The sequence below is a fragment of the Vitis vinifera genome, chromosome 10, assembly GCF_030704535.1.
Source record: "Vitis vinifera cultivar Pinot Noir 40024 chromosome 10, ASM3070453v1".
In the NCBI taxonomy this organism is placed as follows: Eukaryota; Viridiplantae; Streptophyta; class Magnoliopsida; order Vitales; family Vitaceae; genus Vitis; species Vitis vinifera.
In genome coordinates, this window is record NC_081814.1 from 11379438 (window position 1) to 11396539 (window position 17102).

Genomic DNA, 17102 nt, shown 5'->3' on the forward strand with positions numbered 1-17102 from the left:
GTTAATGATTTTTTCCTTACTGAATTTCCTTTTCTTGTATATGAGGAAATTGTTAGTAGGTTTTTTCCTTTGATGTTGTTTTATCTTGTGAAAATGTTTGTTTCCTATTAAAAATAAAACAAAATGAGACATTTTAAGGAGTTGGTGGGGGATATATACATGCAAATCAGCATTCTTGAGGTCCTTTGGACCTCGTGGTATTTTAATATGGATGGCCTCTCTCATCTTCTATTAATCAGTTTGAAGAAATATAAAGCTGTAATCTAATGGAAAGTAGAGTGTACAGGACAAGGTTTGTCTTCTAGGCTCCTTTTTGCCCCCTTGACCCTTTTTGTTTAAAGGAAAATGACGATTCATGATTAGGTTTTTCTTCTAGGTTCTATTTTTCTTGATTGGTGTAAAGGTCCAAGGAAAAAAGAATATTCAGGATGAGGTTCTTCCAGGCTCTTTTTTTGCTCCCCCTGGTGTGTGTGTGTGTGTGTGAATGGAGTGGGGGAAGGCGGGAAGTGGCACATTTGAAGTATGGGGGGTGCATTGGATGGTTTATGTTGGTAAGGTGTCATTGGGTTTGTGATAATGGTGGTTTTAGTTATTGTTATTGGGGATATCCAAGCCAAGATGGTCTGGATTCCTTGCCCATATAGAAGGTTTTTTCTTTTCTGAATAGCTGCATAAAGAAATTTGATTGTAGACTACTGGATTTAGGAATGCAAAATGGGCCAAACCCCAGTTCTAGAATTAGGCTGAAGATTTCTTGGGATTGGTTAACCTGGTAAATCAAATGTTTCAAGAGTTCCAATTGAAGCCTTTTTACAATTCAGATTTTGAATGCAATATCTAATGCCAAATTCTACATCATCAAAATGGGTTCACTCAACTATAGAAAGCCTTAATTGCATTGGCTCCAGCTGCATGAATTTGTTCTTGCCATCCAGCTCTATATTTTTAATCATCTTTATTGACATTATTTTAGCCTACCTTTTATTCTTTTTGAATAGTCAAAGAGATGATATTAATTTAGGTTCCTAGAGAAAATGGGTCATGTCCAAAGCGCTACAAACCAAATTGCAATTTCCCAAAGAAGTTTGAGCTTAGGCCCCCACAATTTTTTTTTTTTTTTTTTTTTAATTTTTTCGCATGGGGGTTTGCGTGGAAAAAGGTTTTGACTATGGATCAATTGAAGAGAAGTGGATGAGCTCTAGCTTATTGGTGTTGTTTTAAGAGTAATGATGAATCGACCAACTGTTTCCTTCATCATGGTGTAGCAAGGAGCTTGTGGCTTTTGTTATTCTTGTGCTTCATTTTCTTTTGAATGTTGCTTAGTCAACGAGAGAGGTGTTATTGAGGTGGCATGGGAGTTTTTGGGGGGAAGAATGGAAGAAAAATGTTGAAGGTTTGTATTTGTTTTGGAAAACTTGGCAAGAGTGAATCGTATGACATCCAATGGTTTAGAGCATTGATGGGAATGAGTCATCCCTCAATGTGTATTAAACAAAAAGAAGGAAAGGAAAAAAAAAAAGAATGTTTCAAAATTTGAGAAGTTTTGTTTCTTTTTAGAACATTTAATAGTTTTAGAAAAGGAATGAGAGTTCTAATTAGTTATTACATAGGTTAGGTTTACTTTTGCATAATTTTATTCAAAATCTAGTATTTTTTTGAAATCCATAAATAAGGTTAATTAATGTAAAATGAGATTAAGTATTGATGATTAATAATATCTTGCAATTCTCAATGGTGGGACTCTATTGATTTCTTTTGGGTGACAAGCTTAGAAGACCTTAAAGGTTCTATATTTTCTTTATCTTTCTTATATTTTGTTTCACCATTTTTTTTTTTTTAATTAGAAACAAAAATTTATTGATTATAATAAAGGTACAAAAGAAGGATGAGAAGTCCTCTCAAAATACAAATCTTGATCAAAGTAATGCGTACACACCCCACTATACAAAAACTATACACAAAAGGTAATCCCTAACTATTTCAAACTTTTGAATCACAAACCGAAAGCCAGTCGAGTTAAATAATGTTAAGTGGAACACCTTTAAAAGTGGCAGTACAAGAGGCCCAAAGAGAGGAGTAGAAGTGAAGCAAATCCCTTAACATCCTTTCTGATCTCCATTTTTCCTCAAAAATCCTATCGTTCCTCTCTTGCCACACAATCCACAATAAAGTGAGGCAAGTAATTTGCTAAAGAGTTTTGCCTCTGATTGAATTTCTCAATCCTCTAAAAGAAATAATCATCATATCTTCAATACTCTTAGGCGGAACCCAATCTATCCTTGCTAAACTAAAGAGCTTATGTCATAGCCCTAAAGTTAAAGGACAATAAAGAAAAAGATGGTCAATTGATTCTCCATTTCCTTTGCATAAAACGCACCAAAGAGGACTAAAGATTTGTAGGGTCTTCTAAATTGTAGCATGTCATTGGTGTTTACCTTCCAATTTGCTATTAACGAAGCAAAGGCCTTAACCTTTGAGGAGGCTTTTGATTTCCATATAAAATTGGTTGGAGGAACAAAGTAGGATTTGAGTAAAAGAACATGGCTAAGAAAAAAGATTTAAGTGTGAATAAGCCTGAGGAGGATAAAGACTAGGCTTGTGAAATCTTTAAACACTAAAAGATTGAAATCTTAGTCCCCTATTTGACTGTAGGCAACCATTCTAGGGTTGTTATACATCAGTTTTGGTATATGAGCAAAAGTTCTTGGCTTGAATGTGCAACTAAGGATTGGAGTAATTGATTCAAGCATGAGTTACAAGAGTCCTAATAATCAAGATGTTACTTAAACATGTTTGGAAGAAATTTCTGCTACACAACAATTGCACAAGAGACCATCATAGAACTTAACAACTGACTAGATGAGATAGTGAGACTATTAGAAAGAAGTCAAGAAAAACAATCCATTATCCAAGGGGGTGGGAGTCATCATTATGACCAATCACCTAATTGAGCATGTGAAGAGTAGTGTAATTTTGTGATGGGTAATCAACCAAGGGGCACAATAGGAGATAACTTTTGTGATATGGACATGGAGAGACAAACTTCTAGCAAGATTATGATGTGGTAAAAAGGGTTTGCATTGAGTTGTTGAATTTTTGGGAAATTGAATCCAGTGGTTTTTCTTGATTGACTTATGTCTATGCAGGATTACTTTGATTGGTGTGCTTTGTCCAAGACTTCCAAGGTTCATTTTGTGAAGACAAAAATTGAAAGGCGCAACTTATGGTAGCATAGTACTGAAGATCAACTCAATAGAACCAGTTAATTGCCTATAAACACATGGAATGAGATGAAATCGAAGATGAAAGAGTGCTTTTTCCCAATTGATTATGAACAACTCTTAGACATTAAATGTTTAATTTCATACTGGATAAATAAATTGGTTTAAGAAACATAGAAGAATTTCATTAGTCAAATTTCAAAATCAAGGGAAAGTGTGGCTTAATTTGTTTCTCTCTATAAAGATGGTCTTCATCTTGATGGTGGAGGTCGCAATCAACAATTGTCAAATGCAGCTAAGGGAGAGGTTAATAAGGGAAAAACTCCCATAGGTGTTGTTGAAAAAAGGGTGGGTACAACTCCGATATTGTTGAAGTGTAGGGGACATGGTCATTGTGTGGTTGTCTGTCCAAGTAATGGGCTGCACTTCTGTATTGAAGAATCAAAGCCTAAATCTGAAGCTAATCTAAAGAAAGTTGAGATTGATTAGAAAGAGCAACTTGGAGAAGAAGGTGATTATTGTGATACTTTAATTGAAGGGCATAGCCTTGTAGTGTGGCTTCTATTGTTTGCTCCAATAGAAAATGAGGAAAAAGATTGGCAATGAAATAGCATCTTCCATACTTGTATTTCTTGCTAAGGATGACTATGCATCTTAATTATTGGAGGAAGTAGTTTCACAAAAACTCATTCAAAAGCTTAATCTAAGAATGGAAAAACATCCAAATACATAATCAATATACATATATGTATATATATTTGTTTGCTTTTTTCATTGAGTTCTCGTTGTTTGGTTGCATCCTTTGTTAGTAATAATTTTAACAAATGGTATGACGGTATGGTGCAATGCTTTGTTGATGAAAGTTGCTTATATCTTGCTTGGAAGGTCATGACTTTTTGATATATATGTCATTGAGTTCTCGTTTTTTGATCACACCCATTGTTAGTAATAATTTTAAACAAATGACATGGTGTGATGTTTTGTTGATAAAAAGCTGCTTATGTCCTACTTGAAGGCCATGACTTTTTGATCAAAGAGTGGAAACATATTGGCAACCAAAATGCTTAACACTCTTGTGCTCAATGGGTGTAAAATGATTCTCCATACAATGGAGGAAGTTTCACTAATTAAGAAGAGGAAAAATAATAAAAAGAAAGGTGCTTATTTTATGTGAATTTGAAAAGGAAAGTAAGGAGATTAATATTACTTTTGCTTTGAAGACTTATGTAGTGGATCAGAAAAAAGTAAGGGATTTCTTGACAAAGTAAAACACATCCTTGTATGTGAATTTGAAAAGGAAAGTAAGGAGATTAATATTACTTTTGCTTTGATGACTTATGTAGTGGATCAGAAAAAAGTAAGGGATTTCTTGACAAAGTAAAACACATCCTTGCTGATTTTTTTAGATTTATGCCTCAAAGAATTGCCTAATGAGCTTCCTTCACTATGTGGCTTACAACATGCTGTTGATCTAGTTCCGGGTGCATATGTATGTATGTATTGTCTTTCCGGGTTTTTATCAAATCTTCCAAAAGAATTGAAGCTGATGCAAAAAAGACTAAAGCTATCCTTAATTGGCCTATGCCTATAAAGCCTCATTAGGTCATCCCATTTAATCTTCAAATCTTCCAAAATGATCTTCAACCGTAGTAGTTCGCAAAACTCCTTGGGCCATTACATGAAATTTTGCTTCTACACTGGACCTCGCCACCCAACACTGTTTTTTAGTTCTCCATATCACAAAATTCTTACCAAGAAAGATTCAATACCTAGTGGTTGATCTTCTATCAACCACAAATCCAACATAATTTGCATCTGTGTATGCTTTAAGTACTAATCTCGAGCTTTGTTTAAATAGGATGCTCTTTCTTAGAGACCCCTTAACATACGACACTTGGTTAGGAGCTTGTAGATGAATCTCATTTGGATTGTGCATGAATTGGCTAATCACACTCACAACATATGCTATATCCGGTCTTGTATGAGAGAGAGAAATGAGTTCTTACCAGACGTTGATACATCTCTCTATCTGTTGCAACATCTTCCTCAACTTCTCCAAGCTAATGATTAGGATCTATTGGTGTGCTTGCTGCTTTACATGCCAACTTCCCTATTTCCATAAAAAAGGTTCGTCACATATTTTGTCTGAGAAATAAAAATTCCCTACTTAGAATGTGCTATCTCAGTTCCTAGGAAGTATTTCAACCTTCCTAACTCTTTAATCTCAAATTCCTTAGTCAAACATTACCTTAAAGTTTGTATCTCCTTGTTATCATTTCCCGTCATGATGATGTTATCTACATATACCAAAAGAGTTGTAACCCCCTCTCCCCCCCAAATTTGTATGTTTGATGAATAACGTATGATCTCCTTGACTTTGTTTATATCCAATGTTTTCTCATTATTTTAGCAAACCTTCTAAACCACACCCTTGGAGACTGTTTCAGTTTGCATAGAGTTTTCTTCAGTTTACACACCTTTTTAGTAGCTAGGTCACGCCAAATTTAGGAGGGACTTCCATGTAAATCTTTTCTTCCATATCTCCATTTAAAAATGCATTTTTGACGTCTAACTGTTGTAAATACCAATTATAATTTGTTGCTAATGATAACAAAATTTTGATTGTGTTCATCTTGGCAACTAGAGCAAATGTTAGATAATCCACACCATATGTTTGAGCGTATCCTTTAGCCACCAATCTTGCCTTATACATCTCTAATGTCCCATCTGCTTTATACTTAACAATATAGATTCACTTACATCCCATTAATCCTTTTCCTGTAAGCAAATTTACCAACCCCTAAGTTTTATTCTTCTCTAGGGCCTCCATTTCTACATTCATGGCTTGTCTCCAATTTTCATTAGACAAAACCTTGGATAGAGTGGTAGGAATATGAATATTGTTAAAAGGTGTAAGAAAACTCTTATGGGATGAAGACAACTTTTTGAATAACATAACATGGGAAAGTGGATACAAAGGGTCTTTAGTGCATTCCCTCGTTCTCTACCTGATGACAATAAGGAGATTTTTATCTATAGGTTTTTCAGATTGATGTTTTAACTCAGTTTGTAAGGGAGGATGAGAGATTGTTACCTCATTTCCAGAAGTCGGTTCAGATTCTTGGACTTGTATAAGTCTAGGGGTTGCAACTTTATTCCTTGAGTACACTTTGCCAGTCATTCAATTCTCAAGAGTAAGCGTAATGGACGACGACTGCGGTTCAAAGAAGGAGGGTTTAGATACCGGATCAGACACTGGACCAAAGACTTTAGGAGGGTTAATGAGAAAGGGATCAATGAAATAGGAGTTCCAATCCGTGTCTTGATTCTTGTCTTCCTTGATGGAATTCACTCCTTAAAGGTGAGGAGTGGAAAAATAAGACTTACTTTCATTAAAAGTAACATCTGCTAAGATAAAAAACTTTTTAGATGGTGGATGACAACACTTATATCCCTTTTGAGTTGAAGAATATTCCATAAAAATACATTTGACTGCACTTGGGTCCAGTTTTCCCTTGTTTGGTATGTGAACATGCATAAAGGGGACACACTCAAATATCTTAGGAATGAGATGGTTTGTGGTTCTCATATTAGGATAAAACGATGAGGGTATTTCCATGGGACTTTTGAAACCTAAGACACTGGAAAGTAATTGGTTTATGAGATGTGTGGCAATAGGACGACTTCCCCCCAATAAGATTTAGGCACATTTTTGGAACAAAAAGGCTCGTGTTGTATCAAGGAGGTGACCATTTTTCTTCTCTGTAACTCCATTTTGTTGTGGGGTGACGCATGATGACTTATGAATTATTCCCTCATGTTGAATGTATAGAGTTAGGACTTTGATTGAAATAATCTCTAGCTTTGTCGGACCGAAACATTAGAAAATCCAAGAGACCTTAGTACAATCATCGATGAAAGACACAAACCAACGTGTCCTAGATATATTAGGGACAGAGGAGGGGTTGTACATATCACTATGCATTAGATGAAACGACTTTGAACTTCTTTAATTATTGGTGGGGAAGGTTGAATGCTTGTGTTTGGCCAGTTCACATGCATCACAATGGAAGTTCTCAACATCTAATTTTCTAAGTAGAGAAGGAAACAAGATCTTAAGAGTTCTAAATGATGGATGTCTAAGTCTATGATGATAAACCCGAATTTTTTTCCTTTATTGAAAAGGTGGTGCTTAAAAAGAAAAGATACGATTGACTTGCTTGGTGTCACAAGGTAGTATAGCCTATTTTGTTCCTTAGCAAGTCCAATCATCTTCCCCAAGTCTTGGTCTTGAAATACACAGTGAGTAGGGTAAAAAGTCACATTGCAACCTAAATCTTATGTAAGCTTTTGTATAGAGATAAAATAAACTTTAGAACATGAAACAAAATTCTAATTGTGAGTATAAGACTAATTTGGACACTTCTATACTTGCGACAGTGGTTAATGATCCATCTACCATGGTTGTTTTCTTACTGTTTGGACAAGGGTTATAGTTGTTTAATTGGTGTGATGAATGAGTCATGTGATATGTGACACCTAAATCTATAACCCAAGAATTGACAAAGGTTTCATCCGAGACTTTTAATCCAATAGAAATAGGAAACTTACTTAAGATTGTCAGTGAGCATATACTTGAAGGTTTCTCAAGAGTTCCTCACAAAGTGCTTAGTTTTTCAATCTCCCCTTGATTGAATCCATCTTGTTTCAAGGATTTTTCTTCAATTGGTTGAACAAAAGACAAGTGTGCTTGCCCATTATCATTTTATTGCCCTCCATTGTCACCCCCCTCTTTGCTAGATGTGGTTGGCTTACCATGAAGTTTCTAGCATTTCTCTCGTGTATGTTTAGCCTTTCGCCAGTAAGTGCACCATAAGTTGCCCTTGTTACCACGGTATGAAGCCTTTGACCGATCGATCCTTTTGTTATTATCAATGCTAGCCTTCTGATCACTACCATAGTTGAGCCCTCCATATTCTAAGGTTCAAGCATGACACTCATTCAAAGTTGGAAGCTTTTTGTTGAGTATTTGAAGCCTAACTCGGTCAAACTTAGCATTGAGACTAATTAAGAAATCATAGACTCGATCCTTTTCAATATAATTCTTTAGGATTGTTGCATCCTTAGGACATTTTGTCTCAATGCATTACTAGTGATCAAGTTCTTGCCATAGATTATTTAACATATTGGCATACTTCGTGATTGCCTTGTTTCCTTGTTTCGTGACTCCGATCTTAACTTTTATTTCGTACGTTTGGGCTACATCAAGTGCCTTTGAGTATGTTTGGTGAACTGCATCCCAAACGTCCTGAGTAGTTGTCAAGAACATACATGTATCACTGATTTCAAGCGTCATTGAGTTCCACAATTATGTCATAATTATTGAGTTTGCTCATCCCAGGCATCAAACTGAAAGTATCCTCTCCTTGGGTCAGTTCCCAGAAGATGATTAAGTTTCCCTTTTCCTTTTAGAAAGGTACAAACAAGTTGTGACTATTTGAAGTAATTTTTCCCATTAAGCCTATATACCGTTTGAATATTCTATTATTCTCCTGTGTTGTGATTGGTTATCACTCCTTCAAATTGTGCAGTGACAACAGTAGTTTCTAATATCTTTGACATTTTTTTTAAAAAAAAAAGAACTATAAAAGGGTTGATATTAAAGGCTTAAATGCTTAGACCAACCTAAAAATTAAACACGTAGAGATGAAAGGGAACTTAGCTATTAGCGTAGTTTGTGGTGGTCGGAACGCCGAAACTCATGATCTTGTTGGCGATGAAGGGAAGTCGTAGAGAATTGGTGGACATAATCCTCTGTTGTTTTTGATCATGTAAGAAGGATTATCGTCGTTGACAGAGGCATAGAAAATGAGAAAGAGAGATCAACGATGCCAAAGAAGACAAGCAAAGCTAAGGCAGCTAGGGCTTCCAAGAGCGCTATCAAGTTCGTTTGCAAGGAGTGCAAGGCTTGCGAGAAGGAAGATCTATACTGGTGTGAAGTTGAGGGCGCAGTCTTGATTTTACGATGAGAGTTGTGACGTGATCTCAATGGCACAAGGGGTGTGATGATGATAGTGTGATGACAATGGTTGCTTTGGCATTTCATTCATGATTTGGGTTTACTATAATGACTCGACTCAAACAAGAGGAAACTTTGAGGTAGACAATGAAGGTCGACTCTAGTCTTCAACTCAATAATGAAGGCCAAAAAAAAATTCTTCTATTCCTAGATTTACGAGCCTAAAGCTTTGATACCATGTAAAAGAAGAGAGATGGAAGGAATACAAGATATAAATTTTTTTCCTTGATCTTTAGCCTATACAAAGACCAATATGTACATATTAAAATTCCTAGCACCAAAATTAGGAACTTTCCTAACTTAGTTACATCAAATCCTTTTGATTACAAGATTGTCTAATTCTCTTTTCAATTACAAAATCATGACTTTCCTAATTTCATTCTTCCACAAATTCAAAGCACCATGCGGGAGTTCAAAAGAATAAAGTAGTAGATGCTCTTAGCAAAAAGAGACTTCTTTTGGTAAACATGTCAGCCATTGCAATTGGATTTGAAGAATTGATGCATTATTATGAAAATAATTCTGATTTTGGGAGTGTTCATGCCTTTTTTTGAATAGATCCTAGGTACCATGTATCGATTTCCAAATTTTACATGGGTACTTGTTCTATAAAAACCATCTATGTTTGCCTAAGACTTCTTTACGCGATTATGTGACATGGGAACTCCATGGAGGAGGTATTTGTTGGGGCGGGGGGTGGGGGGGAGAACATTTTGGATGAGATAAAAAGACTATTATTTTGGTGGAGGATCAATTCTTTTGGCCTAGCTTGAAGAAGGATGTTTGAAAGGTTATCAAACAATGGCATACCAATTGGGAAAAGGTTCTAAGAAAAATATGGGTTTATATACACCCTTACTTGTTCCAACTAGACCTTAGGAAGACTTGAGCATGGATTTTGTGCTTGCATTACCAAGTACACAAAATGTGTTTGATTCTATACTTGTGGCTGACCAATTTTTCTGGATGGTGCATTTTATACTATTTAAGAAGTCTTCAAATGCTTCTTCTGTGGCTAACTTGTTCTTTGAGGAGGAGGTTCTCTTACATGGACTTCCAAATGCTATGGTTTTTTATTGTGATGCCACGTTTGTGAGTTACTTCTGGAAGACCTTATGGACTAAATTAGGCACTCAATTGAAAATTTCAAGCTCTTTTCATCCACAAAGTGATGACTAGACCAAAGTTGTTAATCAGAACTTTGGTAATCTCTTATGATGTCGTGAAATCCCAATTGAAAAGTTGAGACAAATCTTATGAGGTGAATTTGTTTTCAATGGTGCTACTAATCGTGCTTCTGGATATTCTTCTTTCGAGGTTGCATATGGATTAAAGCTTAAACATGCCTAATTCATTTTGCATCACTATGGAAGGTGATGCTTTTTCCCAACATATTCGTAATATACAAGAAGAGCTATGAGAAAAGATTAAGATGAGCAATGAAAATTATAAAGAGGCGGCAAATATGTATCGAAAGTTTTGTTTAGTTTAAAGAAGATGATTTAGTAATGATTTGTTTGTGTCCAAAATGGTTTCAACACAGCACAAAAGCTTCACTCAATTCCCAATGCTTATTTGCTGGAGCTTTCCTCAGAATTGCTTTTCAGTCCAATATCTAATATGGAAGAATTTGCTTGGATATCATGGTCATCAAGACAATGTGAGGACAATTATATTCAACTACCACCTCTCTATAAACCAAGTAAGGATTTTGAGTGTCCTTAAAGATCAAATTGTATCAACTTGTCAAGGAGGCAGATACTAGAATTTTTTTTGTGAGATGATGAAACAGACCACACCTTGAGAATACTTGGATTATGACCATTGAGACTCTAAAACTGGATCTCAACGTTTATGAATTTTATCAAGCATCCAACTTGTTAGAGCCAAGTTCTTTCATTTATTTTTATTTTTATTTTTATTTTTTGAGAGGGGTAGGGGGGACTTGATTGGGATGAATCATCCTTCAACATGTATTCAAGAAAAAGAATGAAAGAAAAAAAGGGGGGAAAGTTTTGGAATTTGGAAAGTTAAAATAAAATAAAACTAAACTAAACTTTCTATTTTTTAAAATAATCTTTTATCCTAAAGTTTCTAAGTCCTTGGAATCTAGAAGTATTCCTTGTTAGAAACTTATTAGAAGAAGTTTCTATGAAGTAAGTTCGCAATTTAAAAAGTAAGTTTATAGTTTAATTTAATTTTTTAAGAAAATTTAATAGTTTTAATAAAGGAATAAGAGTGGTCTAATTAGTTACTACATAGGTTAGGTATACGTTTTCATAGTTGCATTCTAGATCTAGTGTTTTTTAAGTCTATAAATAAGGCTAATTGATGGTTAATAATATTAAACTTTTCTTTGAATACCTTTTAATTTTCAATGGTGAGACTTTATTGATTTTCTTTTAGGTGAGACTCGGAGAAGGCTTTGGTTAGATTCCTAGGGTTCTATCTCTTTTTTATCTTTCTTTCCTTGTATTTTATTCATCATTCTTCTTTTTAAACCGTAAAAGATTGAAATCCTAGCCCACCTATTTGATTGTAGACAACCATTATAGGATTGCCCTACATCAAGCTTATAGTTCAATCAATGAATCTAGAGTTTTCTTGAGTGCCTGTTGTCAGACTTTAGAATGATTTCAGCTATTGTATGAGATCTTGCTAATATGGTATTGACACTTTTTCTTTTGTAGCCTTTTGGTTGTATACTTGCTTTGCAGTAGGGTGCACTCTCTTTTTTTGATTGGTGATTTTAATAAATTCTCTATTTGGCTATCAAAAGAAATAAAGATAAGAAAAAAAAAAATCTACCATGATACTGAAACTAACCATTTGTAATATGAAAATGGGATTGGACTTTTGTTGTTTTATGAATTGTAAGCATGGTTGTTAAAAACTTATGATACACGATAAGATACGACAATATGATACACTTTCTTTTTTTTTTGAAAATTGGGATGTATCGCAATCCTTATAATATTTTACGACGATATCATGTGCGATACATGATACAGTACATGATATAGCGATACAATGATATATAAATCTTCAACTATTTTTTATAATTTTTAAGAAAAATCAAATTAATTTTTTTTGTTAAAAAGAATTTATTATTGTAATTGTTTAAAATGTACTAAAAGATTAGAAATTGATCATAAAAATGAGAAATGGATAAAATAATCTTATATGAAAAACTATATTCTTGTTCTCAAATGCTATATTAAAAGTCAAGTTGGTTTATTATTACAAGGAATATTGGAGAATTTTCATTTGAACAGTTTGAATGTTGATAATGAAAATAACAGTGATCAGTGAATAAATTTTTTTACTTAATATATCAGTTTTTTTTATATTATTTTTTTAGTGGGGAAGGAATTATGACAAACTTGAAAAGTTGGAATTTTGAAGAAAATACACAATACGTTTTACAAGTTAACAACTATGACTGTAAGTGATGAATTTGCTCATCTTCATGAGTTTGCATCCAATTAGCAAACAATGCTGCATTGTAGATAATAGTTGTGTATCTGTGTGCTAGTTTTTATGTGTCTGATCTCTTGTTAAGTGATATCTGTAGTAGATAACTATCAACTGAATTTCCATGGTGAAGGACTGCTCACAAGTGGGCTTTGTTAGCTTGTGATGGACCTCCATTTATTCGTTTTTTTTTCTTTTTAATGTTATATGGGTTTGTAAATTTCCATACAAGCTTATAATTTGTTTGCATAGATAATGTTAAATTATTTTTTATGCAACATCTTGTAACATTTTTACAGGACATTGAATTATCTAAAGAGATAAATGAGTCCTTCAAACAATCATCGCAAGCCAGGACAAAACTTCCAACAGGAATTGAGATGAGTGTTCATGTCTTAACAACTGGGTAATTCTATCTTATTTTGTTTTCTATTACACTTCAAGAAAACACAGTCCTAATATTTAATCACTTATTTCTTCCAAGGAATTTAACTTATTATTTGAGTGGCTGGGCTACAGATATTGGCCTACTTACCCACCTATGGATGTTCGGCTCCCGCATGAATTGAATGTATATCAGGTTTGGCAGCCTAAGTGATGGTTTCTTTCAAGTTTTGGCGCTGGGCATATACTTTTATATAATTATCTGATTTTTTGGGTTTTGTTTTTGTGTTTTTTTTTTTTTTTCCCCTGTTGGGTGCCACAGGACATTTTCAAGGAGTTCTACTTGAGCAAATACAGTGGGAGGCGATTAATGTGGCAAAACTCATTAGGACACTGTGTTTTGAAAGCAGAGTTTCCAAAAGGTAAAAAGGAGCTGGCAGTTTCTCTATTTCAGGTTGGTCTTTTCTAGACACTTGTTTATTCTTTTTCTTTCCATGTTTTTCCTGAGTTTTATTAATCCCTGTGCACAATGCTTTAGTGCTCAAGTTTTAGCATTTTGGGGGTGTGTCTGCAGACTGTTGTCTTGATGCTGTTTAATGATGCGCAAAAGCTTAGCTTTCAAGATATTAAGGACTCTACTGGCATTGAGGATAAGGAGTTGAGAAGGACTCTGCAGTCCCTTGCATGTGGAAAAGTTCGTGTCCTTCAAAAGGTGAGGGGTTATGGCAGGAATTGTGTGTTCATTTTGATATATATATATATTTATCACTTTCAGATAGAATTACAAATTGGTGAGCTTTTACCTTGTTTTCTTGTCTGCAAAATATTATATTTGTTTACAGTTGCCTAAAGGGAGGGAAGTTGAGGATGATGACTCATTTATGTTCAATGAAGGGTTTACTGCTCCTCTCTACCGTATAAAAGTGAGTTTATTATATATTTGGTCAAGAGTCTGACAAGTATCAAAAACATAATTTTAAATGATTTTGTAATTTTTATGTACTTGATTTTTCTTTTTTTAACCCCAACCAAGCAGTATAATGCTTTCACATTCCATTTAGATCATGAAAGTACTAATGAAAGGAAAGAAAAAAAAGACTCAAATTCTCTCATTTAATTTGCTATGAAAGATAAAATATGATGACAATTATCTTAAAAACATTACATTTCTAAAATCCCCAGTTTCTATACAAAGGAGGTATTTAATTGGAAAACATGGCAGAGAAAGATTATTGATCTTAAACTTGTTATTACTATTTTTTTATTTTTTTCAGTTTTTCTTTTTCTGTATGCATTGCTTGGTTCTCAGAATGATTGGGAGAAAGAAAAGAATATATATATATTGTTTTTCTGTCTGGTTGTCTATGGAAAAGTTGAGGGAAGGAAAATTAAATTTTTGACAAATGCACTTTTCACCAACTTTCCGACCTTTTTCTTCTAAGGAAAACAAGACGGAAAATCTTTTAGCATTTTTCCTCTTCTTTTCTTCAATTATTTTTTTTCCTCACCTTTTTCCAAGGCATCCAAACATAAGAAAATCTTTTTTATTGACATTTTTCCCCTTTCTTAGTACTTTCCATTAAACATACTATTACTTTTCCTCCACTTTCCATGATTCAAATGGAGCCTTGGAGTTGAAATGAGTTTTAAGTTTCCCTTTTTAAGCCACTCAAATATTTACAGTCAGCTTATGACATTGTTATGTCTTTTCTAATTGTTACTCAACTTATGGAGGTTGAAGTTTGCATTTTTTTTTAAATACAGGTAAATGCAATCCAAATGAAGGAAACAGTGGAGGAGAACACAAGCACCACTGAAAGAGTGTTCCAGGATCGTCAATATCAGGTTTGACTTTTCATTTTTGACATGTGTACATTTGCAAATGCTGTCCCATTCTCTTAGGTAAAAGCTGAGTTGAATAAATATTTTTGCATTATCTGTGGATTCATGGCAGGTTGATGCTGCTATTGTCCGGATAATGAAGACGAGGAAAGTTCTTAGTCACACACTATTGATTACTGAACTCTTTCAGCAGGTAACTGGATTCCATTGGTGGTTGATTTTCATTTTTTTGAGGAAAAACCTCCCAGGGTGTTTTTTTTAAGGTGAGGATCACATTGCGATCATGGCACACCATGGGAGGAAAAGGTGCTTGTCACCAAGGAAGTGAAGCACTTGTTCTACTATCAGGGAGACAGCTCCTCTGCTATCTACTCCTACATATACATCTTCATTGTCATTTTCATTTCTCGTCTTGCACTTAGGTGAGGCGTCACCTAGGTGGCTCTCATATAAATGCAGTCTTGAGAGATGGAAAAGGCAATGCATAGGTGGAAAAGGAAATAGGAGATGAGCAATTCTCATTGGTGGAAACAGTGCCTCAATTAGATGTGATCTTGTGAATGCAATTATTGAGTCAATTGATGGGGAATACCCAGAAAGAGGGGATAGATAGCTAATGACCCGGTTAGGTGGAGATTGCTGGGGGAGAATTTGAACTTCATAGAAGATTTGATTGAAAAACCATGTTTTTGTTTTGATGAAACAGCTAAAATTTCCAATAAAGCCAGCTGATTTGAAGAAAAGGATTGAAAGCCTCATCGACAGGGAGTACCTAGAGCGGGACAAAAACAACCCCCAGATATACAATTACTTGGCATAATCCATATTGTCACACATCTTGTAAATGATCCAGGAAACTGCAGTCCTCTTCAGGCTTCCCAATCCTTTGTCAGATTCATGTACAGTAGCTTGCTCCTATTTTATTTGTCTCATTTGGGTCAATACCATAACTGTAAAGCATATTTTGCCCTTTATGTTTCTTTTGAACCCTCTTCCTGCAATGCAGTAGAGTTACATGAATAAGCAAACGTTTAGGATTAATACCAGAAAAAGGATCAAAAAAAGAAAAGAAGAAAAAAAAAGAATATACCTTCACGTGGGTGGATCATTCCAGGTTGGAGGGAAGTAAAGATGTTAAATCTTCCTTTTAGCCTGACAATTTGTGTTCCTTCTCACTGGATGATGATAAATACTTCACACTAGCATACCATTTTAATGTTGTACTTAATTCACATTGATTTTTTCATGCGACTTGTCAAAGGATTCTTCGGATGGCTGGAGCAAATGAATCCTTCTAGCTCAGGTTGCTCCGCCTGCCCTATTTGAAAGGTTTCTAGCTGATGTCAGGCCATATTAAGCATTTTATGGGTGGCTGATAGATTTTCAGAGCGAAATTGACCATGATCGTAGTAGTCTAAACCGACCCATGGGTTTGTTAATCACCTATCACCTAATGGTGATGTAATCTGCTTCAGTCCATTGCCTTGTCATAGGTGTTTTTGGCAGAAACCTCGAGGAGAGGAACAGAAAAGCTATAACCTGTCAAATATCAGCGTGGGCGGTGCTATTTGGTGCTGTGGGCTTTCAACTTGATCGTAGTCTCGCTTGGGAACTTCTATCCAAGTGAGAAGGAATTCCATAATTTATAGTAGGGATTTTGGCCAGGTTTTGACATCGGTCTTTGTAATTTGGGATGAGCTTGTCAAAGAACAAGTCTAACTTGAATTGACATCAGTTTCGGCTTAGTTTGAGATGTCGAGCAAGTAGAATCTAAATTGAGTATATAATAATTTTAATGAGATAATTATATTATATTATATTTTTTATAAATACTTAAATTTTATTATTTATTATTTATTATTTAATCAGTTATATTTAAAATTTAATTAACTTTAATAATTTAGTCAATACTTAATTTGTTTATATTATATAATAACAGATAAATTAACTTTTTATCTATTAAATATGATGACGAGATTACTAAATATGATTGATGAGATTATTTCGTTGATCGGTTAGGTAGCAAATGAGGGGAGAGATTGCTTTTTTTGTCATCTCTTTCTTGTTCTTTTGCCCTACAGTGCACTTGTAACCCCCGCTCC

The 17102-nt window shown here is 34.6% G+C and overlaps 1 protein-coding gene across 1 annotated transcript in view; it reads left to right on the forward strand.

The window, feature by feature from the left end:
• The window catches only part of LOC100233055 (cullin-4), a 37669-nt gene extending 21423 nt beyond the window's left edge, over window positions 1–16246 (forward strand). Inside the window, exons 10-17 of the mRNA XM_002270728.5 lie at window positions 13074–13180; window positions 13294–13354; window positions 13481–13612; window positions 13733–13870; window positions 14001–14081; window positions 14923–15003; window positions 15113–15193; window positions 15707–16246. Of these exons, the coding sequence (XP_002270764.2) occupies window positions 13074–13180; window positions 13294–13354; window positions 13481–13612; window positions 13733–13870; window positions 14001–14081; window positions 14923–15003; window positions 15113–15193; window positions 15707–15820 (795 nt within the window). The 3' untranslated portion in view covers window positions 15821–16246. The remainder of the gene's footprint in view (window positions 1–13073; window positions 13181–13293; window positions 13355–13480; window positions 13613–13732; window positions 13871–14000; window positions 14082–14922; window positions 15004–15112; window positions 15194–15706) is intronic.
• The last annotated feature ends 856 nt before the right edge of the window (window positions 16247–17102 follow it).